Source organism: Marmota marmota, unplaced genomic scaffold, assembly GCF_001458135.2.
Source record: "Marmota marmota marmota unplaced genomic scaffold, marMar, whole genome shotgun sequence".
Classification (NCBI taxonomy): Eukaryota; Metazoa; Chordata; class Mammalia; order Rodentia; family Sciuridae; genus Marmota; species Marmota marmota.
The window spans coordinates 3,317,610-3,342,738 of record NW_025999932.1 but is presented as its reverse complement, the minus strand read 5'-3'; the positions used below and the strand labels follow the sequence as shown (position 1 = coordinate 3,342,738).

General features: G+C 46.8%; 1 protein-coding gene across 4 annotated transcripts in view; it reads left to right on the top strand.

The window, feature by feature from the left end:
- Window positions 1-25,129, top strand: part of Myo16 (myosin XVI) — a 420,601-nt gene that overhangs the window by 348,320 nt on the left and 47,152 nt on the right. For 2 of the 4 annotated variants that reach the window (XM_048800640.1, XM_015483934.2), the window contains 3 exons: window positions 2,324-2,570; window positions 4,417-4,694; window positions 13,631-13,978. In XM_048800640.1, the coding sequence (XP_048656597.1) occupies window positions 2,324-2,570; window positions 4,417-4,694; window positions 13,631-13,978 (873 nt within the window). The remainder of the gene's footprint in view (window positions 1-2,323; window positions 2,571-4,416; window positions 4,695-13,630; window positions 13,979-25,129) is intronic. The other 2 variants (XM_048800641.1, XM_048800642.1) reach the window with 2 other exon arrangements.

The window sequence follows — 25,129 nt, the reverse complement described above, 5'->3', positions numbered from 1 at the left end:
TAAATGAAATAATGGATATGAAAGCACTTTCAAAATTATGGGCTGTTAAAGGCAAAGCATTAATTATTGATTTTTATTTTTACATCTCTTAGAATCTCTTATATTTTTATTTTTAACATCCCTCAATATTTTTTGCTGATATTAAGTTTACTCAAAATTTATACAATCTGGAGTCATTTCCAGTTTCTAAGGAGTTCCATTTTTTAATTGCAAGTGTCTAGAGGAAAGAAAGCTATAAATTTTAGTTTTAACTTTAATCATTGTAATTTCAAATTGTTCCTACTGGAAGTTTTCTAAGTATGTTCCTCTTATTATGGATGAAAATGAGTAGAATAAATGAAGACCTCAACATGGTTGGTCCAAAGAGGAAGGATTTAGGAATTGTCAGGAGGACAACATATACCATACTCCATTTGTGGCAAGTTTATTTTCATTAACTGTCTTTTATTAAAGATTCTGACTTTTAGCAACTGGTATAACATTTTTGAAGGGTGTTAGAAGGCCACTAGTTGAAGAGAAGGTGGAGGCCTCTGGATGTGGACAGTCCATTCACAGTGGGATGTGAACCCAGTGGAGAGTTGTACTTCAGGAGATCCAAAGGCATCTGTCATATCCACGAGCATCTTCCCTTTTATTGTAAGAGATGAGACATCTGGAATACACTCTCACCTTCACTCTCCAAAAGTCAACCCCTCCCCCATCTCTTTTTAAATATAACAAGAAAGAGCAGGTGAACAGGTCAAGATAAGGTCTTCCCTCTTCTCTACACCCATGACATGCTTAATACTTTTTATTTCATTTCATGTTACAATCCTGAAAGTCTGGTGCACCTTTCACTGTTTAACTGTTTGTTGCTTACATTAGTTCAGCATGAGGGTTTTACAATTAACTCTATGCAGCTGCATTCCTAAGGAACTCAACATTTAGTATTGCCACCTGAAAAGAAAGGAAAGGTTTACCATGTCGGAGCCTGTGTCTTCTTTTCCTAACTGGAAGATAGTTCCATTCAGCTTCCACCACCTGAACAAGTGGAGGCATCAGAGCAGAATCCTCAACTGACCCTGTTGGTTGCTTCCTAGCCTGGGAATGTTTTAAGTCCTTCATGTTCCATAAGCATCTGCCTCCCCTGAAGACAACAGGAAAGTGTCTGCCGTACACATTGGTTTTCCCTGGAATTAGTGGTCCTCTTTCATCCACAGCTCCTTCAAATCTTAGAAACTGAGAGTCAGAAGGGATGGCAACAGAGGAACTGAGAGACTCTGCCTGGAACCACACAGCCTGCCCCTGTGCACGGCCCTTACCTGTCCCTCAGCCCCAAGAGGAAGCCTTTCTGTGCTCGTCTTGCCCACACTCAGGGCCTGGGAGCCAGCTCCCTAGGCAGCCCAGTCCCTCTCTACCCTGTGCTTATTGTCAGAAAGTCCTTCCTCCTATTGATTGAAGATATGCTTCCCGTGACTTTGATGATCTGTACCCCTGGAGAGCCACAAGTCACATCTTTGTGACTGCAGCTGAAGGGATGGAGACTGGCCTCAGAGGCAGTCTGCTCTCATTGGTGGTCTTCATCAGCAGGAAATAGTGACACTAAGGAAATTTCATTATCATCGTGTCCAAAATGGGCATAATGATCCATGTGATCATTTCTTTTCAGCATTAAATGATGCAATAGATTGCCTGAGACATGTGGGTGCCTCTTAGTGAGGGTCTTTATTTTTATTTTCAATTCTTACACTGGCTACTGACATGTGGGTGATTTCAAAGCATTCTCACTCAAAGTTTTTACACCTTTTCCCCCACCTTCCTTTCTGGATAGCAGGAGGGATGTCCCCTATTTCCACAAAAATCTTTCTAGAAACTTCCCACTGTGTTGATTTCTCCAGGAGTTAAATCAAGGTCCTAGAAATAAAATATGCATGATATTTCAAAAACTAACTCCGTGCACCTTGATGTTTCTGGAATAATTTGATATCATGGAAGGAAATCAAGACATCCCAAAACCATGTAGTAGGAGCTGCTCCCACAATGCTCTGGAGTTTGGAGCTGGTTCTTGCCCACTGGCATCCAGCTTGTGTCACCAAAAACAATGCGGGAAAAGCTGTGTTACCCACTTGATCCGCAGGCCCTCAAGCAGGTCAAGGATGGTTACCCTGAGTGTGGTCATTACTGAATTCAGATATCCTTCTTAATAAGAGATGGCAATGCTTAGTAAGTTCTTTTCCTGGGTTAAACGTACCTTATTTTGCAGCCATGATTCTTGTTTGTGTTGTGTCTGGGCTTCCTCCCTCATGTTCTGTCCCCTGACCCAGGGTTGTGTTTTTTTATGAAGTCATACGAGGGTTTCTAGCACGCCAACACCTGCTTCAGAGAATGAGCATCAAACAGCAAGAAGTCACGTCCATCAAGAGCTTTCTGCAGAACACAGAAGACAGGGCACTGCAAGCCTATGATGCCCTGGTCATTCAGAACGCCTCCGACATCGCCCGGGAGAATGACAGGCTCCGGAAGGAAATGAATGGTCCCTACCATAAAGAGAAGCCTGCTACCAGGAGCAAGCAAGAGGAAGGAGCCAGAAGGTAAAGGCAGGTAGTCTGCAACTTCAGTGACCTCGGTGATGGACTCACAGGAGTCCTGAGGATGGACACCCCCCGCAATCCCAGAAATGCTTGTCCTGTGCTTTCTTTTCAGGAACTAGATGCTGTAGTCATATGAAATTGTTATTGCTTCCTCTGCAGTGCTTCTGTTGCTAAACTGCCTTGAGGTCTAAGTTTTAAAGCAAAATCAATAGCAAAAACTAATAGCTGGATTTTTTTTTTATTTTTAGACAAGTGTGGTGTGTATATATATATATGTCTGTGTATATATATATACACACACATAGATACATACACACATATATATGTACATTTATATATGTATATATATATGGCAATATATATATATGGAAGGCTGATAGAAATTTTTGGAAATTTTAGCAAACAATTGAGATACCACTCTAAAAACATAAAATTAGTGAACTCAGTAAATAGCTTATACATATTATATTTTCCTGTGTAAACAATCATATTTTCTTGGCCAATAAAGAAAGCTTTAGAAAAAAAGCTTTTCATTTAAAAGTTTACTTGGGACACTGAGCCTGGAATAGAAACACAAACTCTTCATGATTGTTCCCTCCCTGTGGGTGACAGCACACCTGAGAATCACAGCACCCCTCAGGGAGGGCAGAAAGGAATGACTTTCCAATTCATGGTCAGAGAGGTGTTCATTTTTCCAGGGGAACTTGGTAATATCTCCTTTCTCTCTGAAAGCAGCTCTCCTTTGCCATGACTGCCTATGTCAAGTGATTTTTTGTTAAAAAGGAGATGGCAATGTGTCTCTTGCTAATTAGCCTCAAATATCTCCATGATTAAATACTGAAAAAATTCCCTTTGTATGGAAAACTGTAATTAAACGTTACAGGGAAAACAAATTATCCACTGAGTGCCACACTGTCATCTCCAGCGACTTCATTTTCTACATGGGCGGCTGGCTCTGCCTGGTGGAAGATTCCAGCCCTGTTGGTGTTCCGCCACAGAAAGATGTAATTATAAAGCAAGTGCTCGGGAACTCCTTGTGAGATGAACGCCTTGGCATCTTGCTAGTACATGATTACATTGACATGTGAAGCCAGAGGAACTTTTTAAACCAGATAACTATTAATTTTAAATGACTTCCAGAATAATATTTGTTATTTTCCCTGCTGGAACTAAACGATCACCCCAATTTCTCAATTTGATTATGTATTTATTTGCCTGATATAAAATTAAGTGAAGAAGCATTTGTCTATTTCTTGAATACCAGCAGTTTGCTTGGCACTAGACATCCATATGGAGTCATAGGACAAATAATAGTTCATTGCATAATTAAATAATTGCTGGTAGAATTTAAATGGCAAGAGAGAGAGAGAGAGAGGGGGCCAGAGTGTAGGTCTTTGAGGGTTTTGAGTAGCGTGTGTGCTGGTTTTTCAGAGGGAGAGGACGATGAACTCCCAGCATTCAATGCCTCAGTAACTCTCTATTAAGATGGATTTCCCAGAAATTACCATTCAGATTGAAATTCTGGGTTTTTGATTTGCTTAAGAATCAGACTGTGAAAAATTCATTCACTGAATGCCTGATAGAGAATGGGAAGCCTCTTAAGTAGCTGGTTTGCGGGAGAATTGAGAATTTCAAGAAGCAGCCTGATGACCGTGCTGCATGCCCATTCATCACAGCAGGTGGGCTGCGGCGGCTCTGGAGGAGCCTGTCCCTCATCCTCCAGACCCAGCATGATGGCTGTCTGGAAGGAGCCCTCCTCGGTCAGCCTGAGCAGGTTCCTTGTTGTCAGCTGAATAATAACCTCCGAGCCTCTCTCTGAGGCTGTTTGTGTTCTGTTTCCTCCAAGAGCTGAAGACCAGGGTGGGTCCTGGCACGTCCACTCCAGCTCGGTCCCCATCCCCATGGCGGTGGACAGCCTGGCCCAGGCTCTCGCTGGACCATCCATCCGGTCTCCATCACTGCACTCAGTGTTCAGCGTGGATGACAGCAGTGGCCTCCCGTCGCCACGGAAACAGCCTCCGCCCAAGCCAAAGAGGGACCCCAGCACCCGTCTGAGTGCCTCCTACGAGGCTGTGAGCGCCTGCCTCTCAGCGGCCAAGGACACAGCCAGCGAAGGTCAGCTGGGTGAGCGTAAAAGACGGGCCTGGCTCACGGACCTCCGTCTGTGAGCGCCCCACGGCGCTATTGTGGCCCTCATGTATTTTTAATAGAAATAAATCCAATTGTTGGCTTGAAAGCAGCCCTTTAATCATTAAATACAAATAATATTTATTCCAATCTCTAAGCCTCTTAGGGAAAAGCTACTTACATGTCATTTCCTCCACTCCCGGCCCCACCTCTGCATTGAGTTTGCAGCCTCAAGGCAGAACCAACAAAAAGTTGGTCGCTACTCCATGTAAATTTCCACTAAGTAAAAGGTTAAAAAATGCATCGGGCTTTCCTGTGTTCACAGTCTAATTAAAAATTAAGCCCACTTTTTCATGTGGTGAGTGAAGCAACCTCACAGAGGAGAATAGTTGCAATGAAATTCAGTTAAACAAAAACTTCTGAGACTCGATAAAAAAGTCTTTGCACTGATGGTCTTGAAATATTTATGCAAAAAGGGGTAATTGCAGTGTACTCTCCATACAATCTCTCATGGATTAGCATGTGCTACAATTATGGCTTAATTGTTCATGTTTAGAATTGTGACTAACACAGGAAGTGCTCTTCGTCAGACCATTCAGGAACAGCAGTGGGCTGACCATCTGCTGTGGGCTGGGCCCCGTTGTTCTCTGCACACACGTGTATGGTATCTTCCTTCATGGAGCCTACGTTCCACAAGCAAGAACAGATGTGGACACAGTAAGCAAGTCAATGCATGAGGATTTTAGCAAGAGGCCTCTGCTGTAGACAGAGATAACTAGTGCCAGTGCCGGGGTGGAAGTGAGGGCAGGGACAGGAGGCAGGATTCTAAATGAAATGACTGAGTAGATCTCGGGAGGAAACAGCTTCTGAACACAATTGAAACACAGTTCCTTTAGTTAAAAAAAAAATAAGATGAACCAAATATATAGCAAAACAGCATAACCAAATACACAGCAAAACAATATGCTCCACTTAGGGACAAGATGCAGGATCCTGGAAGTGGCCCTGGCTTCTGACCATGGGACAGAAGCCTTAAGCAACAGGAACATCCTGGCTTCTTCTTTGAACTACTTCTCCTTCGTGACTGTAAGAAAGAATCGATATTTAGGGGAATTTTTAACTACCAAGGAAAAAAGTTGTTTTAACGTGCAAATCATGTAACAGCAACACTTAGGTGTAGGTGTAGGAGAAATTCCCGTGTCCTACCTCTGTGGTGAGCAGAGATGGTACCTATTTGCAGCATCCTGTAACAGAGGCAACAGCAAGAGCTGGAATGTAACATCCAGGGGTCGTGGAGGACATTCTTCCCAGTTGACGCCACTAGATAGAGAGAGACAGAGAGAGTTAGGACTTTCCTCCCAGGAAGTCGGGTGCTGCCCTAATGTGCTGCACACAGGGGGAAGCTCCTATTGAACAGGCCGGCAGTGTGCTCCCCTGGAGAGTGCTACAGACAGTCACCACCATTACGCCGTCAGACCTCTGTGCAGAGCTTCTAGTGCAGATCTCAGAAAGTAGTGACTGAAATTAGGGGAGAGAATTTTTGGCACTGTTGGTGAGGAAGAATCATATCTAAGATTTTAAGACTAGTGAGGTAGGGAGAATGGGAAATGAACATTCAGGACAGTATGAGAAAAAATACAAAGTAAGATGGAAAATCACAGTGTATACAGAGTGGAGCCTCGTCCACACTTGCACACTGAGGTAGCTCTGTGAACGAGCTCAGCAGGCCACAGAGTAGCTTGAGCAGTCCCACAAAGCCGGAGGCCTGCATGCTCATTACAGGGCCCCTGCCCCGCAGTTGAGGTTTTGGAGTGGTCAGGCATCAACAGTCGAGGGACTAGGAAAGGAGAAAAGATAGGAGAGGCTGAGCTCAAAACGGAGTGTAAGGTCTTCCACGTGGGCAAAAAACAACATCAACTAAGAAGGCCTACTCAGACCTCAGGAGGCACAAGCTGCAGATGAAAGGTGAATGACCAAAAAGGGGGGAGGGGGAGGGGGGGAAAGAGAATGCAGGGGAAGCAGGGTGCAAGACTGCAAGGCGCAAAACTGTTGAAAGTCCTTTCTGCTGCTCACAAGGCACCAGGACACCTTCCTTAGACCCGTAAGGGGCTTACGTACACTTTGATTTCTTGGAACCTGGCTTCAGCTCACATGTGGCCATTAGTTGCTTAGAAAATCTCCCCAACTCTGCTCTGTTGTAGGAGCCTGTGAGAGGGCGAGGAGGCACACAGTTCCCTTTCTACCATCTACGACCTGCATTCCTTCTTACAACACAGAATTCCTAATACTGATTACTTTGCAACCACAAAAAGAAAGTCTTGGGTCTCCTGGGAACAGGGATGCATTTCTGCACTTTGGGAAATGCTCTAAATATATTCTTACAATTTAAAAATTAAGCTGCCTAAGCACGTTTGCTGGTTAAGTTGTGTAGGATTGCAAAGTCAGAAAGGGCCGTGAGGGACTTAAGTCTCTCAACGTGTCAGTGTTCCAGATTTCTGGTCCCAAAAAATACCTACACCCATAAGTGAATAGCCAGAAGCTACAGTGGCTCTGGTCCCATCTATACTCTTGTGACAGGAGTGGGACACTATACTTTTGTGTCTGAGTCATCTTAGACACTTCCTTCAGTACCAAAAATTTCAGCACAATCTAAACCTGTGCCTGCTGACATAGTGGCCAATAGGCACATGCAGCCATTCAAACTGAGAGTTGCTAAAATTAACTGTGATTTTAAATGTCTGTCCTCAGCCAACAGCCATATTCCAAGCACTAGATAGCCACAGGCATAGAACTTTCCACCATCACAGAAAGCCCTTCTAGACAGCTGTCATCCTAAACATGCCATGTTTCTACCAAAGAGCTGTGCTGGTTATTTTGCCCCTAGTAACAAGTCACAGTCTTCCTCATTTCTATCAATAGGTAGGAAGAACATACAGTCACCCTTTAAAATGCTTTGTGAACCCTGGTTTCACAAGAGCAAGGCCTAAGCTAGGGTTTGTAGATTACCAAGGCCATTCTGTTTGCCTTATTTAAAAAAAAAAATCAAGTTCTTTCCCTTTGCACATAAAGCTGTTAATCAAGTCAGAGGCTGCAAAGCGAAAGGAGATGATTGGTGAACAAAGGCCAGGGACTGCAGAGGAACTGGTAATGAGGCTGTTCCAGGTTGTCTTTGGGTTTGGTCTTGTTCCTCTTGGCACATGCCTTTCCTATAGGCTGTCAGCTCATCAACAGGGTTGCAATAAAGAACAGCAGTATGGAGAGCTCATTTTATTTCACTACCTTTGTGCCTCAAAAGCATGAATCAATTCACAGACCAATAAATTTTAGCACTTCTTTGCAAACTATTAACAAGCTATGTCAATTATGTGAAAGAACCATTTTTCCCAAAGTCTGGGGTTTCCCTTAGCAAACAGTGGCTGGGGAAGGAAGGTCAAGGCCCACTTTCCCTCTTCCTGGAGGAAGCTCCTAGCCAGTATGCTCCTCCCTCTTCCTGATGTCACTCTGTGCCCACAGGTCAGCCTTCCTCCCCACACAGTGCACATCCTTCCAACAGCACGGGAAATGAGAGTCTGTTTGTGGCCTTGCAGAAGCGACCAGGGCTTTCCAGGCCCACGTGAATCAAGGGGCAGCAACAGTGACCCACAGCACAGGTTCGCTGTGGGAATAAAGAAGAGGGGGCAGAGCCCAATCTCCTGGGACACAGGGAGTGGGCCTCAAAGCTCCGAGGTCACAGATGGTTCACAATGCCCGTGAGGGTCGGTGAACTGAGCCCTAAATCCTAAGTGAGAAATGGAGCGCAAGTAATGATGTGGTGGAGGAGGGCCTGCTGAGTGACCGCTGCTGCAGCTGAAACAGAGGCAGGGTGCTCCTGCAGCTCTCGCCCCTGATTGGTTCTGGGAGGACACTTCCACACACAGCCTCCCTTCAGGTCCCAGGGGCCCACTGCCTTGGAGACAAGCACCTTAATCAGCCCCTAAACTGTTTGAAAGTTGCTGTACAACTCCATCCTCCACAAAACACTGGCTAAAGATACAGATAAAATAATGGTTCAGCTCTGTGGCTTTATTTAGACATGCATTCTGTCTCTTTTCATTTTTCCCCCTGCTGTCTTGTTTATATCTTGATTCTAGAACAGAACTTCTCACCTAGAAAGCATTCAATAAATAGTGAATGAACATATATATGTTACAGAAACATATTTGTGCTGTTCTCATTACAACAAATTCCCTGCTTGTCAATAGGAACACAATTGGCAAGGTTCAAGTGCACCTGCTCAAGATGTGTGAGGTGCACTTTATCAATGCATGTTGAGTAGAAGCCCCTTTATTTTCTTCTCTCACCTGAAATTTGACAGAAATCAGGCCTTCCATGAACATGGCTCTGAGAAACATGTTACTGGGAATCACAGAAGACGCTGCACAACTTAGCCAGCCACCTAACACACATAATCCAGGGGGTGCCATGAGCCCATTTATGGAGCCTATAAATGGGCAAGCAGGTTTGGAGATAAGCAGAATAAGAGTAATGACAGCAGGATGCTGTGGACACAGAGCCCAAGAGTGACCGACCTCTGAGGGAACCACAGAAGGTTCAGGAAGGACATTTTAGCAGCAGCATTGTACACATGAGCATGCCCAGTGGTGCACATGCGTGGTCCACCAACAGGGGGGAGCTCCCCAGCATACCACAACTCTGGGGAAGCCCTTTCTGTCTCATTTGTAGCCAGCTGTAAAGCCATTCCACCCTCCCTCATGCAAGCAGCTGGCTGACTGCTCAGTGAGCCGACCCTTAAGGGAGCACCTTGGGTGTTCCAGGTCCTGTGCTAGAGCCAACTCCCAGGCTGAGAAGAAGCGCACTGGGGGAGCTGGCGATGGAGACCACTTACAGAGACACACGGGTTTTCTTGACTCATGAGCTTCTCATTCCTCCTTTTTCCATTGAATAAACAGGTATCTGATGTTCAGTGAGAAAGAGGCCAAGTGATTTGAGTACTGGTGCAGATGATAGAAGTCACCAACAGGCCTTAGCAAGAAATCCAAGAGGAAGGCCCTTTGTATTTGAAGTTGTCTCCCTCCTAACAGAGCTTAAATATGGCGCGAGTCCATATGGGAGCTCAGATGAGAGTCAAGTTTGTGAAATACTGAGCTTGGTTGGGAATGGCAAGTCTAGCTCCTCAGCTGCCGGTAGGACTCCAAATCTTGCCCTAAAGTCACCCTGCGAGAAGGAAGGGCTTCCTGATTCCCTTTCATCGGCATCGTCAAGTAGTTGCAAATGTTTTGTACATGAATTTTAGAACTGAACAAAAACAAGAAAAAGAAATCTCTTATTGTAAATTGTCAATAGCCCTTAAATCCATGCTTGCAAATAAACTTTTCACATGTCCACATACACATGCAAACCCAGAAGTAACTGCAAAGCCAAACCTCGACTCTGGTTTTCTAATTTTAATTTATGAAGAATGAAATTTCCAATTCTGACCCTCCCCCTCCCCCGCCCCTGCCTAGACTCCAATGTACTAGTTAGTGGGACGGGAGCCTGTCAGTCCAGCACCTAAGAGGTCCAGCTTTGCTGAAGCTCCACCCATACTCTGAGGCGCCTACCCTGTCTGCCATGATTAATTTCCACCTGGGCAGTAGGACTAATGTACAAGGACAGCCTTCTGAGGGTCACTACGTGCGGGACATGGTGCTAAGCATCTTCAGTCTTCAGAGCTGGCCAATGCTGCAGAGCTAGCATCATGATCCATGTACAGACCAGGACACTAGGTCAAAGAGCAGGCTGTGACATGGCCAACGTCACAGGGCTAGGCGTTCATCCAGGCTGTTGGGCTGAGATCCCTGGCTCTCTGCAGCCTCCTGACAAGCACCCTAACTATGTGCAGCAGTTCAAAACCGAAAGTCTGTTCACGTCCAAAGCAGGCCGTGGGGAACACTGTACCAGGGATCCACTACTGGTCAACGGCCCATGGAAACTGCACTGATTTAAATAAGAAAAGGATGGCTTTACTTTCTCTCTCATCTGTGGGGGTCAGGGGCTTCTCTGGGTGGTTCTCACTCTGGATCCTTCTTGGAGATACCAGGAGGTGGCTGAAATCTAAGAAAGAGCTGGTCACCCCAGGTTTGTGCTTCAGCCACCTGGGGCATGTGCATCTGGGTGGCGGCTCCTCCTCGCTGGGCAGCATGTTGGCTTCAATGTATTGAACTTGGTACTTGGAGAATCAGTCCCACAAAGGCGTGCGCTCTAGGAGGTGGAAGGGAGGTGACGGGGGAGCACTCGTCATGAGCAGGCCTGGGGAGCCAGGCTGTTTTGTCTCTGTCACGGTCTTTGACCATCAGGGTAATCTCAGAGGTCCATCCAGGTTTGGGAGGAGACAAAGGTTCTACCTCTTAAGAGGACTGGAAATACTGCTGTGGCCTGTTTTTTTGGGAAAAACGATCTGCCCCATTCCACCCTGTGGACACACAGTTCACATCCCTCCAAACACAAAGTACACTCACCTCTTCCCCAGAGCTCCTGGAAGCTTCCTGCTGTCGTGGCACCAGGCTCAGGATCAAGGACAAGACCTCGTCCTCCAAATGAGATCAGGCAAGGCTCCTTAGGTGGACAGCTTCTCAAGAATGCCGCCTTCTACATGACGGCTGTGACCTAAAAGACTAGTTAGCCCCGTACCCGGGACCAGTGTACCCTGAAGGGACAGGTAGATGGCCATGTTGTGTGTGCCCCTGATCCAAAAGGGACTGGCATGCAGCTCTCAGCAACCGCTGGGCACATGTTGCCAGGGCCTTGAGGAGGGCCGTCCTGGTGCCTGGAGGGGTGCTCCATGGCTCTGGAACCTTGTTTCGCTCGTTGAGTCGTAACTCTTTCTCCACAGGGGTCTTACGTTTGGTGCAGGTTGGGGGTTCTCTTAGCCTGCTTCCTGCTCACGAAGTTCTGAGAGCAGGATTCTTCTCTCTCTGTGGATTTTGCCCCTTCAGGGCACCCGGTGTGTCTCCTCTGAGTGCTTTCAATTTCCTCTAAATGTGTTTATACTGCGCTTAATTAGTCAGAGCACATGTCCTCAAGTCTCGGAGGGAACCTCTCCTCTCTTTGGGGCTCTCTGCCTTATTTCTTTGAGGCAAGCCTTGAAGTTCTGAAGGGTCCTGTGGCTCTGCTTCCTGAGCAGTCTGTGAAGCACCACCTTGTGTCTTTGGATGTTTTAATAAATGTCTCCACAGCATGTGCTTGGCTTCTTCTTTCGATCATGTTTTCCTGAAAATGCCCTGAATTTCTTGTCTGCTGGGAGGTGCTTTCTTAGCTTTAGAATCTCTGCCATCTGGAGAGCCGATAGTGAGAACCATTTTATTTTCAGATCCTTCAGGTCCTGGCTCCCTCGTGACGATGGCTCCTTCTTTGCCCATCTCTTCGCGCTCATGTTCTGTTCCAGGTGGTTTGAAGAATCCCAGAGATAGCTGTGACACTGCCTGACAGTCTCCTTAGCCTGGTGGCCCAGTCACGAAGTGGGTCTCCTGTTTGCCATTCCTGCAGGTGACACTGCTGCCGGACTTTCCCTCCTCATCCTCCCTTGAACCTCACCCAGAGCTTTCCTGAGGGCCCCCCATTTCTGCTGATTGTCTCTTCAAGACTCATCTGTTTTCCCAAAGCCAAGCCACACGTTTCATTTTTTAGGTAGCAGCAGTGCCCTGTAGGTACCACGTCTGTGCAGGACTCCGTGTCTTAAGATGCAAGGATGACTTTAGTACTGTCCTATGGCTCCAGAATGTGACTGAACTCCGGCGTCCCTGGAGGAGGAGGTTCATTGCACATCCAGTGCCTGGGATGGGAAAGATCAGACAGCTGAAGGCAGGAGCAGATGGGTCCTCTGGCCTCTCCCTCTCCTCCAAGTGGCCTCTCCACAGGTTCCCCATGGCAGGGATGCTTCAGGGTGTCCACGTTTCTTATGCAGAAATCAGGGCTCTCACACCATGTGTCCAGGAGGGTGGGTGAAAAGGCAGACTGCACTGCGTGTGCCCCGGCCTCAGAGGCAGGCAACATCTCTCCAACATCTTCTTCTCTGAAGCAGCCAAAGACCTCCCAGGTTCAAGGTTCAGGAAGAGCATTTGGGACTGAAAATATTGAAACCAGTTTGGGAAAATACCATCTGCCACAAACCCTGTAAATTATTCATGACTGCAGAAATCTATAATACTAATATTAAAAGTGGGGTTGGTGCGTTCTATTTCTAGGAGAAGCTCTGCCCTCTGTGTTTCAGCACACTGAAAATCATCAGGACAATGCTTATTAGAACATTGCACACGCGGGGTATATTCTGTTCTTGAGTGTCATGGCTTTGGGAAGCCTCATGTAACACTGGCTTTTGAAGATGGCCATGGAGCTAGGAAATGAACTTTGTTTTCTTCCATTCCCATGAGGATGGACCTATTTGTTTCGTGATTATAGTGTGCCAGGGCCTGAGCTAAGTACTTTTCACACAGACCTGTCCATGCCCTTCCTCTGAGATAGTGAATAATGTCACTCTCAGGCTGTCTTCACTGAGGCTTGGGGAGTTGCCCAAGACTTCTTCTAAAACCACATTCTGTACCACTCCACCCCGCTCCTGTTCTGGAACCCTCACTCTGGCCTACTGCTTCCTGTCTCTGTAGCCTGCACCACTTTCTAACACAGCACAGAACTCACTGTGCTTCCCTGTCCTGGGGACATCACCCCCAAAGGGTGGAAGCCCTCCTCCTGCAATATCAAAAGCCAGGGTGCTTGGTGCTTTGGGGAGGTCTGGTTTGGTGGGGCTCCAGTGGGTGGAGGGGCCTGGGTTTTCCACAGCTGGAGTGCAGGGGCTCTGAGGACCAAGGCTAGCCTGGGGGAGGGACAGTCCAGCCAGCTCAGGTCCTGGCCGCTGGCTGGAGTCTTGCTCACACTGCCCTCCCTCTTTTCTCCTCCAGCTCTGACGCGACCCAGACCCCACAGTGATGACTACAGCACCATGAAAAAGATCCCCCCTCGAAAGCCAAAGAGAAGTCCCAACACAAAGCTCAGCGGCTCCTACGAGGAAATTTGGGGCCCCCGGCCCCCAGGCGCCATGTGTCAGGCAGGTGCACGCCAGGTCCCCGGAACCCCTGGCGCCCAGCGGGCCTGCCCAGCTGATGGCCCGCAGTGCACCCCGCAGCTGCCACTGCGNCCGAACCCCAGGCCCCTGTCCAGCCCTCTGGACGAGCTGGCCAGCCTCTTCAGCTCGGGAAGGAGCGTGCTGCGGAAGTCGGCCGCGGGGAGGAAGATCCGGGAAGCTGAAGGTGAGCCGACCCCCCTGGGGCTGGTGCACCTGTGCGCGGGAGCCCGGGTGGGTGCCAGGGTGGGTGCCGGTGCCTGTGCATAGCAGGCAGAGGCTAAGAACCTTCGCAAGCGGAGTCCAGGCCCGCTCAGGCCATTCAGAGCAGATGTCAAGGGAAAACCTTCTGCAACCAGTGTGGACAAGTGGTAGGAATTTGCATTTCCACGTTGCAGAATAAGACGGTAAAGTCTCATAATACAGAGATACTTAGCACTAAAACCGGATTTAATAAATTATAGCTTGATTCATGCTGGAACTAGGTTTCTTTCTCCTGTAACACTTCCTTATAACGTGGAAATGGTATTATTTTTTGTGACATCACATTGCCGATATCATCATTAACCCTAGTGGCCTTATCATCCACCTCGTTTTGCCCCAGGACATCTGGGATGATCACCTGTTCAGCCAGCACTCTTCACGGAATACCACTCGCCTTAGGTTCTGGGGATGAGCTGAGTTCTTCTTCCATACACCACCCAAGGAACAGTTTAGCTGATTCTGTTTTGTTTCCTCCTCATCCACTCAACCTAAGGCAAAGTTAGCAGTGGAGATGGTCCACTCAGATGAGCTCCGCATTAGGTTCTTACAGCCAGAGGCTGTTGCTTGGTTAAAAAAAAAAAAAAAACAACGTTTATTTTGTGTCACTGTAAATGCAGAATGTAGCCAGAAAAAAAAAAATGCAGAGAGAAATTTTTGCTAATCTCTTGAAAGTACCTCGACACATACCACTTCATTCACATGAGGTTGCCTTTGTACCAAACATGCTGCTTTTGCAGATGCCCTTAATAATCAAAAAGAATGTTGTCATTTTTTAATTGCAGTTTTTATACAAGATATTTTTTCAACATTCTGTATGTTGAGGAAGAAGTACATTAATGTAAACATCTTGTTAAGTGTGTCATGATGCCATTAGACCCTCTACCTCCCAAGGCTAATGGCCACTGTGGATATCCTCACTTTAGAGATGTAAAACTTCAATGTGGAGGGGTTAATATCCTCTTTGGGGTCAAGTGGCAGGATTGAAAATAAGAGTTTGACCTATGGTGTGACATTTCATGTATTAGCCTACTCCTTCTTTGAAAGAAAATGCATAGACATGTTAGTTTCCGTCATTTGATTAAGAAATTACTTCAGGTATGAAAACTAGAAAATCCAGAAAGCAATGTGAACGAGAGCAAAGCAGGCAGAGGCTAAGAACCTTCGCAAGCTAGATAACACTCACTATTTGTTCTCTAGACCAAAAAGCTAGTTGCTTGTTTAGCTAACAATGTCTTCTTAACTGTAGGCAACTAATAGGTGAAATTGAACTTGAAAGTGGCAGAATGCTTGAATTTTACAGGTCGTGTTTCATTCCAAGGACCAAGATGGAATCTAAGAGAAAGATCATTAAATGAGCACATCAAGATTTGCTTTAAAAACTAGAAGTTTATTGATAACTCGTAAACCTCATTTTACTATAGATTGAAATTAGGTATATTCTTGACTCTAGCTATTCTCTTAAAAAAAGTGAGGTTAACACTTTTGTGGACAGACCTCACCATTTGGAAATCCCAGAGGGGAAGTGAGAATTATGGTGAGGTCTCCAGGCCTGGTGTGTAAATTTGCTGGTCATTGTCCCTCTGGTGCCAGTGTTGGGGACATGTGTCAAAACCTCAAATATAGCACCAAAACTTCATCTGTAAAATTATAAGATACCTGTTTTCCTATTGTGGGTTTTTACAAAATACTTTGCAATTTGAAGAGATTGATTTGAACCATTTAGGACTTGGGCAGCAATAACAGGAAATTTAATACCGGGAGACTGGGTCATCCACTCACAGATGTAGGACACTCAGGTACACAGTTGACCACTGCAGGATTCTTTATGGTCTGTGATGGGGAAGTAAGTTTATAAGTAAGTTGCATGGTGTTCCTTGAAATGTACAAGTTAATCTTCCTGAAGGTGAAAGGGGTCAAGATAAGATATGGAAGAAGGATGCTTAATGGGAGGGCGGGGCTCTAGAGCTGCCCCTGATTGTAAGGCTCACAGTTTGATCCTAAGGGGAGGAATCCATTTTCTTCTAAATGATTTAAAGGGAGGTTATTCCTGAGTTACTATTACCTTGGGGTTTCTTTCCTTTCAAGTTTTAAGCCTTCTACTTTCCCCCTTACGTATTTAAAGACGTTTTATTTTCACCTGAAATAGTTTACTTATCAAATAATCCAGTGTGTGGCTAATTCACCATCAAGGCCTCTACATTAATTACAGTTTGTTTCTTATACAGTTGTGATATGAGGAAGTTGTCCTGCAGATTTTGCAGGAGGATTCAGAATGTTTGCGTTGCCTCTTTGGGACAGGGCCTTGCAAAGATTAATCTGCTGGTCAATTCCCCACAGTGGGCAGTTCCACTGGACACATGGTGCTCTGCTGGGCATAGGGAGGGAGCTTCTCTCACTGTAGCCCTACCAGGACTGTTCTGGAAACTCACAAATATCAAAGAAGTTCACATCTACAGACTGTTGGCATATGCAATTTGAGCCATAAAAAAAATCACGTAGATCCACATACAGAAAAAAATAAGATCTTGAAGCTGATGGGTGCGGCCCAGGCTGAATAGAATCACGAGAGCAGCAGGTGCCCATAGCGCTCTATTCCAGGCAGCGCTTCAGTAGCCTGCCGGATTCTCAGGCCACCACCAGGCGTCTGCTACCCTTAGACTCCTTTTACGGAAAGCTGAGGCACAGGGAGACTGATCCAGTTACTCCAGTTTCTCTGCTCAGGAGAGCCAGGCTCGAATGCAGTAATTCTGTCCCCAGTGGCTCTTTCCTTACCTACCCTCACGCTGTACCTAGTAGAGCAGGAGAAAGCTTTAAGAACTCTGTGTTTGCCCCCGAGGTGCAGCAAGTAAGAGCCACAGAGTCTGGATGGAGAAAATGGTCCCAGACGCTCGGGAATACCAAGGCGTGCCTTCCCACTCTGCGTGTGTGTGGTTCTGAACAGTGTTCAGTCCTCTTGGCCCTTTAGTGAGGAAGGACTAAAGGTTTCATTGTCCCTGCCTTCCCAGAAACAAAGTCCCATTAATTCACAACTGTCTTTTCCTCTGATGGTATAATATGGCTAATAGTATCATGCTAATTGTTTCCAGTTGCTTAGTTTAAAAACACAAGGCCTAACCCAAAGGGCGACTGAGGACAGACCTGGGCGTGTTCGGCCACTAGGGGGCTCCATTGCGCTGAAGGCGGCTTGGCTGAGTTTATCCCTCGTGACAAGAAAGAAAGCACCTGCCCTGGCTCTGCTCTTAGGGCACAAGATCAGGGGTCTCCGAGGCTGACAAAAACGCGGTACCTCTCTAGAGTCTGGAGCAGAAAGCAGGGAGAGCTAGGCTGAGTTAGGGAAAGGTGTGACTCTCAGAGCACTTAGAAACCTTGTTCCATTACTCTGGACACCCTTGCTCATCAGACATAACAGGAACTTCAGGACATCAGCAGAACTACAACGTACAATATTGTCTCCTAATATTAGGGGGATTAAATAGTTATTTGATGGAAAATTTACCTAAAAAGCAGTTGAGATATAAATACATCTGATGGATCTTGCCCTGATGGCATTTTTACTTAATAGGATTCATTTAAACCAAATGGAAATTACATTAATTTCAAAATATTTTTTATATTTATTTTTTAGTTTGTAGTTGGACACAATTTATTTTATTTATTTTTATGTGGTGCTGAGGATCAATCCCAGGGCCTTACACGTGCTCTACCACTGAGCCACAACCCAGCCCCGAATTTCAAATATTTTATATGATTACATAAACACTCCAAATAAGAATATTTTGAGTTTGGAAGTCAGAGTATTATATAAACACACGTTTTACCACTTGGCATTTTTATTCCGGAGGGCTGTTTGAAAGGAATTTTTTCCTAGGGTTGGCTTTAAGGAAAATTTCAAACATACCTAAGAATACAGAGAATGATGGACCTTGTCCATGGTCAGCACTGTCTCATCTCTGCTCCTGCCTGCTGCCCTCCGCCAGCACTGGATAATCTGGAAAAGCATCCCAATATCAAATCATTTTATTAATAAATATATAAATATTCTACCACAGATGTTCTTTAGGGGGAGAAAGACATACTCTTAAGTCACGTTAATGAGTATAGGACAGCGATGCCGCTTGTCTGCACTGACAGGAGACAGGTATTCACGACGAAAGCCGGAGCATGGGGAGCACAGCACCGTTTCTCATGATGGAAATAAAATGATTCACTGAGCAACCAGGAGCTCCCGTCTGACTTCAGTGACAGTGCCTGGCATGGGCAGCTGATGCAGACAGCCCTTCTACCATGGCCCAAAATAACCGTGTATTTCTAAATATTACATTCAAATGGGACTCAAGTTTGAAAGATCAAAACTCAAAAAGAATTTCAGTCTCATCCTGAATTCAAAAATAAATGCAGTTGTGTCTTAGGTCAGTTATGAGGTTTAGATGTGTCTGTGCCAAGTGCAGTCACCTATACGTTGTTTAGTAACCAGAAGCCCAGAGCTTCAGTATCACTGAAATGCCACTGAATCACCAACAGAAATTGAGGCCAACTCATGCAAAGCCATCTGTGAGGGCCACTTCTCACTCCAGCTGTGCGAAGTAGAAGTTTTAACATTATCATTTAGTCTCTGACACGTTCAAATGAGACTGCAGCCTAAGAATGTCACCTGTCTCTGTGGATCTGGACATGGGGTAGAGGGCTGTACACTCAGCACCCAGGGCTCCTTCCACAGCTCCTTCCCCATGTGCAGACTTTGCCTGGCCTAGGTGCTGCTCATTCCCGCTCCACAAAGCTCCCTTCCATGGTGATTTTGATCTGTGTGCAAGTGGGGGGTGGCCTGAGGGTCCTTGGAGTCACAAAGGGCTGGGCAGAGGCAGCACACAGCCACTCGTGCGATTCTCCTCCCTGGTAGGTTGCTGTCCACACTCCTGTCTAACAGAGCAGTCTCCCTCTTATGGAAGGAAGGTATTCCCCTGCATTCTAGAACCATTTCCAAGCAACATCTAGTTTCCCTCATTTTCTGAATGAGGAAGTCCTGTGGGGAAGCTAGATTGACATCTCCTGAGAAGGAAGGCCTCCCTCTGTCACCTGGTGGACATTAAGCAAGGATGAGCTCCTAGAGTGTCCCCTTGTAGTGCCAGTAAACCCAGCTTCTGATACGAGGAGGCTATGTCTCTCTAAGGATTTTTTTATTAATTTTTTCTTGGCCCCTCTGCAGTAGCCAAGAATATCTGAGCCTGGGAATTGCAGCTATACATTTCAGTGCTTCTCATTCCCCAAGGTCTAGTAGAAATGATACTTTGTTCATTTACGGTAAGAAATGAGCTTTGGATTTTTATAAACTATCAGTAGCCAAATTTGTCTTTGTTGAAAGCACAAAGCTTTGTTCCTCTAAATTAATTGAAAAGACATTTTTTAATGCCCAAGTATTTGTTCTGAACGTTTTGCCATTTTCCTCACAATTTACAACACCTTCTTCTAAATGCCCAAGAATCCATGCAATGAAATTGTGCATTAACCGGTAGACCTGTTTCCCTTGGAGTCAGCCAATGAGCATTTACTTCATATAAGCACAGGGCTTGGAACTTGAGAATCCAAAAACGTAAATGGAGGCCTGTGGCGTTGCCTCTGCCCTCTCACAGACCACAAGGGAGTGCATCCCCCTTCAGTGAGAGAAGTTCCGGAACGTGAGTGAATCTTTAACCAGTGGATCCTGGGCCTTTTGTGGATCCAGAGTTGGACTGCACCTGGCCAGGAACCCCAGCAGTGTGCATGCACCTTCTGTGGAAAGAGATTTTATACATGTCACCAGATTCTCAAAAAATGCCAGGGATCTGGGAGGAACGAGGGAGACTGCCTCAGAGGTGCGTACAGGTGAGTTCAGCAGCCAGGACAGGGAGCTGTGAACGCCCCAGCCTCTTAGAGGGCCTCCTTCCAGAGCTGCCAGGGGGCAGGAAGAGAGAGAGCGGGCAGTGGGTGGCCGAGGTTCTCCAGGTGCAGAAGTGGGGGAACAGGCAGAGCAAGCAGAAGACCAAAGACGGGGTGGGAAATGCAGGTCCTGGATACACAGCTGCTTTAGAAGGTGGCCAGGGGAGTGGGGGAAGGAGAGGGAGGACAGAAGGCATCACTTGCTTGGAGTCAGAGCAGGCGTGCTTTCTACTGGTTGCGTCTCACCGGCTTCATGATAAGGCTCTGAAAAATCTCCACTGCTACTCTTCTGTCACGTGAGGATTCAACAGGAACTCACAGGGTATCTCCTACAAAGGATGCCAAGTGCTAGAGAAGGGAAAGGACAAGAACGCAGGGACTCCAGGTGTGTGCAGGTGGCCTCCCTGGAAGGGGTGCACCCAGGTGCCCCGTGTCCCATGCCAACGGCGCTATTCCATAGTAGTTAGAGCTGACACTTGGGTGTGGGCCAAGCACATCAGCCTCTCTCTCCCTAGGTCTTCGCCCCTGTGAGGAGGTGAAGAGCTGTCCTGTCCCTGTCATTAAAGAAATCTGACTTGGGCCAGCTACTTGATTCTCCCTAATCACAGGAAGAAATCGCCTCACCCCCAGGAATCAAACACAGGTCTCCATTCTCCCAACCCCTGAGTTACTTCTATTATGCTATTCTTAGTCTCTGAAAACTATTGAAATTAAAATAACTATATGGAGACCCTGACTGAGAAAGGAATTCCCTTCTAAGTTAAATAGAAACTTATTACCAGAAAAAGATGGGGGTGGGCAGCAGATTAGACCTTTTGGCCCAGTTTTCAGTGTTCCTGAGAACATCCACGTGCAGGTTGTAACTGAGAGCACCTTCTTCTCCTGCCCTCTGCTCCATCCGCTCCCTTCCTCACCTTCTCTAACACCTGTCCCAGAAGTGCCCCTGTGGTCTCGGAACCCCTATGTCCCCTTGCCTGGGCCCCTCTAAGGCTCTGCCTGGGAACTGAGGTTGAAATCCCCTGCCAAGGCCCACCCAGCATCTCGCCTTTACTCCTGGTGGGAATGTGAACTTCAGTCTCAGAAGGGGGTGTCAGGCACCTGCACAGGGTCCCCAGCAACTAGATGAGTACTGAATGAGCCCTCAGCTTGTGCTGGGAGCCTTGCTAAGGGCAAGGCAGATGGCCAGCAGTGACCTTCAGTCATCGTGACCAAACAGAGAAAGACACACAAAAAGGTTCCTCTCTCTCTAGTACCTTTCTGAAAAAAATAAAAGGCAAGAATTCAGTCTTTTGTAAATCATGTGAACAGAGAAGACTTGATGACAGCAAAGTGACAAACATCATTAACCCGAGGACTACTGTCAGACCTGTGCTCATAGCCCCCTCTGTGCACATTGGCTGGAAGAAAGTGAAATTCCTTGCCTCAGGACAGTGGTATTTCCAGGAGGCCACAGTGCTTCCTCTTTCTTTGAGATCCAGGGACAAAAACAAGCAGAGAGTAACAACAATTAAATATTTAGATCAATCTGATCAAAAAGTTGCCCTTTGCATTGTATAAATCATCCTGGGAAATTACCTTAACACATTGGTCATAAATCTGCACCATGGGCATGTCAGTCAGACCAGAGATGTGCATCCAGCCTCAATAGTTCATCAGTCTTCAGAGGAGCTACACGCAGCCAAGAAGCCATTACACGAGGATGTCGTGCGGTGCACCATCGCAGGAGAATCTGCCCTACCTGAAACCCTGAAAATAAGGCAGGCCTTTCAGCAGTGGATTGTCTCCTAACAGTAAACGTTCTTCATGCTTTCAGCCTGCTGAAGGAAGCAGCTGCTGGGTGCTGTGCGTCTCTGCGCTGGATTGCAGATTGAACTCCCACTGGGGGTTCCAGGGAGCAGTCTAGTGCTCCGTCCTCTAAGCCACTCAGCAGCTGTCCTTAAGCAAGGGAATAAAGACCTCCCTGACTCCCTGCATCTCATGATTGCTACGTGGTACTGTGTCCTGGGTTTTCTTCCTTCTGTGAAGAGATGCTCAGGAGTGACAGGGTACACGGGATGCTTTCCCACAGAGGTGCTGGACAGATGCCTTGAGCGATCTCCTAGAGTGTCAGAAGGAAAGACGGATCTCTCCATTACCCATCAGTACGTAGGTCCTTCATGCCTGACCCCAGCCATTTTTATCATTAATCCCGGATTAGACTGGAAAGTTCCATACCATTAGTGAGCTAGCTAAACTGATTTCACTGTACCTTACCCCATGACCAAGGATGCCAACACTGGGCACTGGACAGCCTTTAGGCTTCTGGCCACTATCCTGGCCTCTCCCTGAAACCTTCAGTTTTCTTCCCTAGAGCCTGGGCACTGGCAATCGCTGGCCACCTGCAGTTTAACAGTGCGCATCAATGATAATAAGACAGTAAATGACAGTGTGACTGTTTCCTCCCACCAATGGCTGGGTTCTAGATCATGCAGAGCCCCTGGGCAGGCACATGCTGAGTGGAAGGCTACAGCGATCTACAGTGGAACCCAGTGGCACTTAGTATGTGCTTTGCCCAGAGTCCCCAGAAACCCAAAAAGAGCTTCTCCATGTCCCCAACTCTGGCCCCTAATCAAACATAATCTTCTGAAAGAAACTTCCATTTTAAAGAAAGTCGAACAGGCATGTGTGTAATTGGTACATGAGAGTTTTTCAAAGGAAAATATGCATATTGTGGTTTTGTCCGTTTCCTTTCATGGAAGATGGAAAATCCAGGAAGAAGTGGGTGAGCCTGCACCTGGGGCAGGCCGTGGGTGCAGCCCTCGCGGGGCTTCTCCAGGGGCCAAAGCACATGGAAGGCTCAGCTGTTCAGTGCAGTCCTGTCCCCTTAGTGGTCCTTCTCAGGCAAGGTCACCTGCCAAGAACATGGGCTGGGTTTGACTGCATCAGGGAGGAAGAGGAGAGGAGGACAAATACCTGCCTTCAAGAAGGGTGGGCCCTTCTCCCAGTGCACATGCCCCTTCCTGATGGACAGCAGTGTCCCGCAGCAGATCCTATAGGGAAAAATAGCAACTTTGACCCATCTTCAAGAGATTTGCATTGACCTTGTCTCTTGGTGTCTAACTGGTTCTACAACTGCTAGTAATAAAGTCCTCCACGATGTCAACAGATAAACTGCCATAAGAATATCACACAGTCCTCAGGAAACAGAGCCTAGGCCGCTGCATCCCAGCCCACTGCCTGCCCTCCATCCCGGGGAGCCCCTGCAGCTCCGTCTCCCCAGCCCGTTTCCACCTGGGAAGCCTTGGCACAACTAGGGCCTGGCTGGACCTCCTGCGCGTCACAGCAGACAGCAAACTCTAATTGTTGACATTAATTTCACGGAAGCAGTTGCAGCTTGGCAGGGGGTCTCCGCCATGCACTCACCGGGGCTTGAAATTATCTCTAATTTAGAGGTTGGGGACAGGGACACAGGAAAGAGGCATGGTGTTTTATATATGGTGATGTGGGACCATAAAAATGTCTTTTTAATCTGATGATCATTAGAAAACCCAGTAGTGTGGTCCAGCTGCTAACCAGAGTGCATTTCCACGTCTAGAGATTGCGTGAGTCTCGGGGACCCACGTAAGGGCGTCAGAAATGTCTTCTATTCTCAGAGATGTTTTCTATGACGTGGCCTCTGGACATGAAGTTCTTCTCAGGAATTAAAGTATCAGAGGTCAACTTCAGCCAAAGTGATAAAAGTACCAGTAATATTTGGTATTACAATTTTGTCTCAGTATTTCAGTTTTAGAAAAAGAGTTAAATAAGGATAAGCTTCATTCATGTATTGGGAAAAAAAGTGTGGTGGATCTCTTGGGTTGTGGGCTCCCTCAGAAGCAGTGGTACTTGGGAACCTGAGGAATCCAGTGTGTCTAAGGAGGAAGGTCGTGTTTTTCCTGGGGACACTAACTGTGTGTCCCTAGCTGCCCCTCTGCCCTCAGGCCAGAGAAACATCCAGTTTTACTCAAAGTAATCTCTCCTCTTTCATTGTTAAGTGCGTGTCCCACCCACGAAGTGATCTCCCAGCCACACTTGCAGTGCACCATCCGCAGCACTGTCCTGGGAGGGAGAGGAAACTGGACCCCAGGACAGAGTGCCAGCACAGGAGGGGGCCACCTCCGTGGGAGGCAGTGCAGGCCTCACCCTGCACACGAAGGAGATCCCTAAAAGGGCATAATCAAATGACGTGTTGTAGTAACTCCATTGGGCTATGTGGAAAGGACTCTTTTTTTCCTTGCTATTTTTTTTTATTCATTCACACATAAACACATATACAGGTTAAAGTTTTTTTCAGAGTTTGGAATATTTGCATAGATATAATGCACTATCTTGGGAATAGGACCCAAATGTAAACATGGGGTTCATTCATGTGTCTATACACTTTACACACAGAGCCTAAAGGCAATGTTATAGGATGTTTTTTTTTATTATAATTGTGCATGAGTGAATGGTTCATGGTATTGAATTTTCCACTATAGGGATCATGTCAATGCTTGAAAGGTTTCAAATTTTGAAGCATTTCTAATTTTGAATATCCAGATTAGTGATGCTAGACCTGTACTTGAAGGAGGATTGATGGGAAAGGATTAGCCGTGGAGCCACCTGAAGAAGAGAATCCCAGCACCCACCACCCTGTGCAGGCCTTGGCCTGTGGCTCTGGGTGAAGTGCAGACCCACAGGACCCCTGTGTCACCTGCCTCCAGCATTGTCCCTCCTAGGTGATGGGCATCTACTTTGTGACACAGAATCACTACTGGGGTCAGGGGAAGTTTTGCCACATAAGCATCAGGACTGAGTCCAGCCGATCACCTGCTGTGACAGGAGCAGTCCCTGTGGCTTGCTAACAATCCCATGGACATTTATAGTTGACTCTTTAAGGCCCCAGAGGTGCAGCTGGTGGGGCTGTTCTGCCCCTGATGTCCACAGTGCTGCCACCTCCGCCCAGTTGTCCTGCCACCTGGGTGTCGCCCAGGTCTGGCATCTTGGCTGAATGTCCACACAAGGTCTCTGGCTGACCCGTCCCAGATGGCCCTGGCCATCATGATGACCTCTTCTTCCTTTTTCACTTCTGCTGGTTCTCCCTGTTCAGTCCAGTTTTGTTTTATGTTCAACTGACGAAGAACCTCACACCAGCTGCCCATCC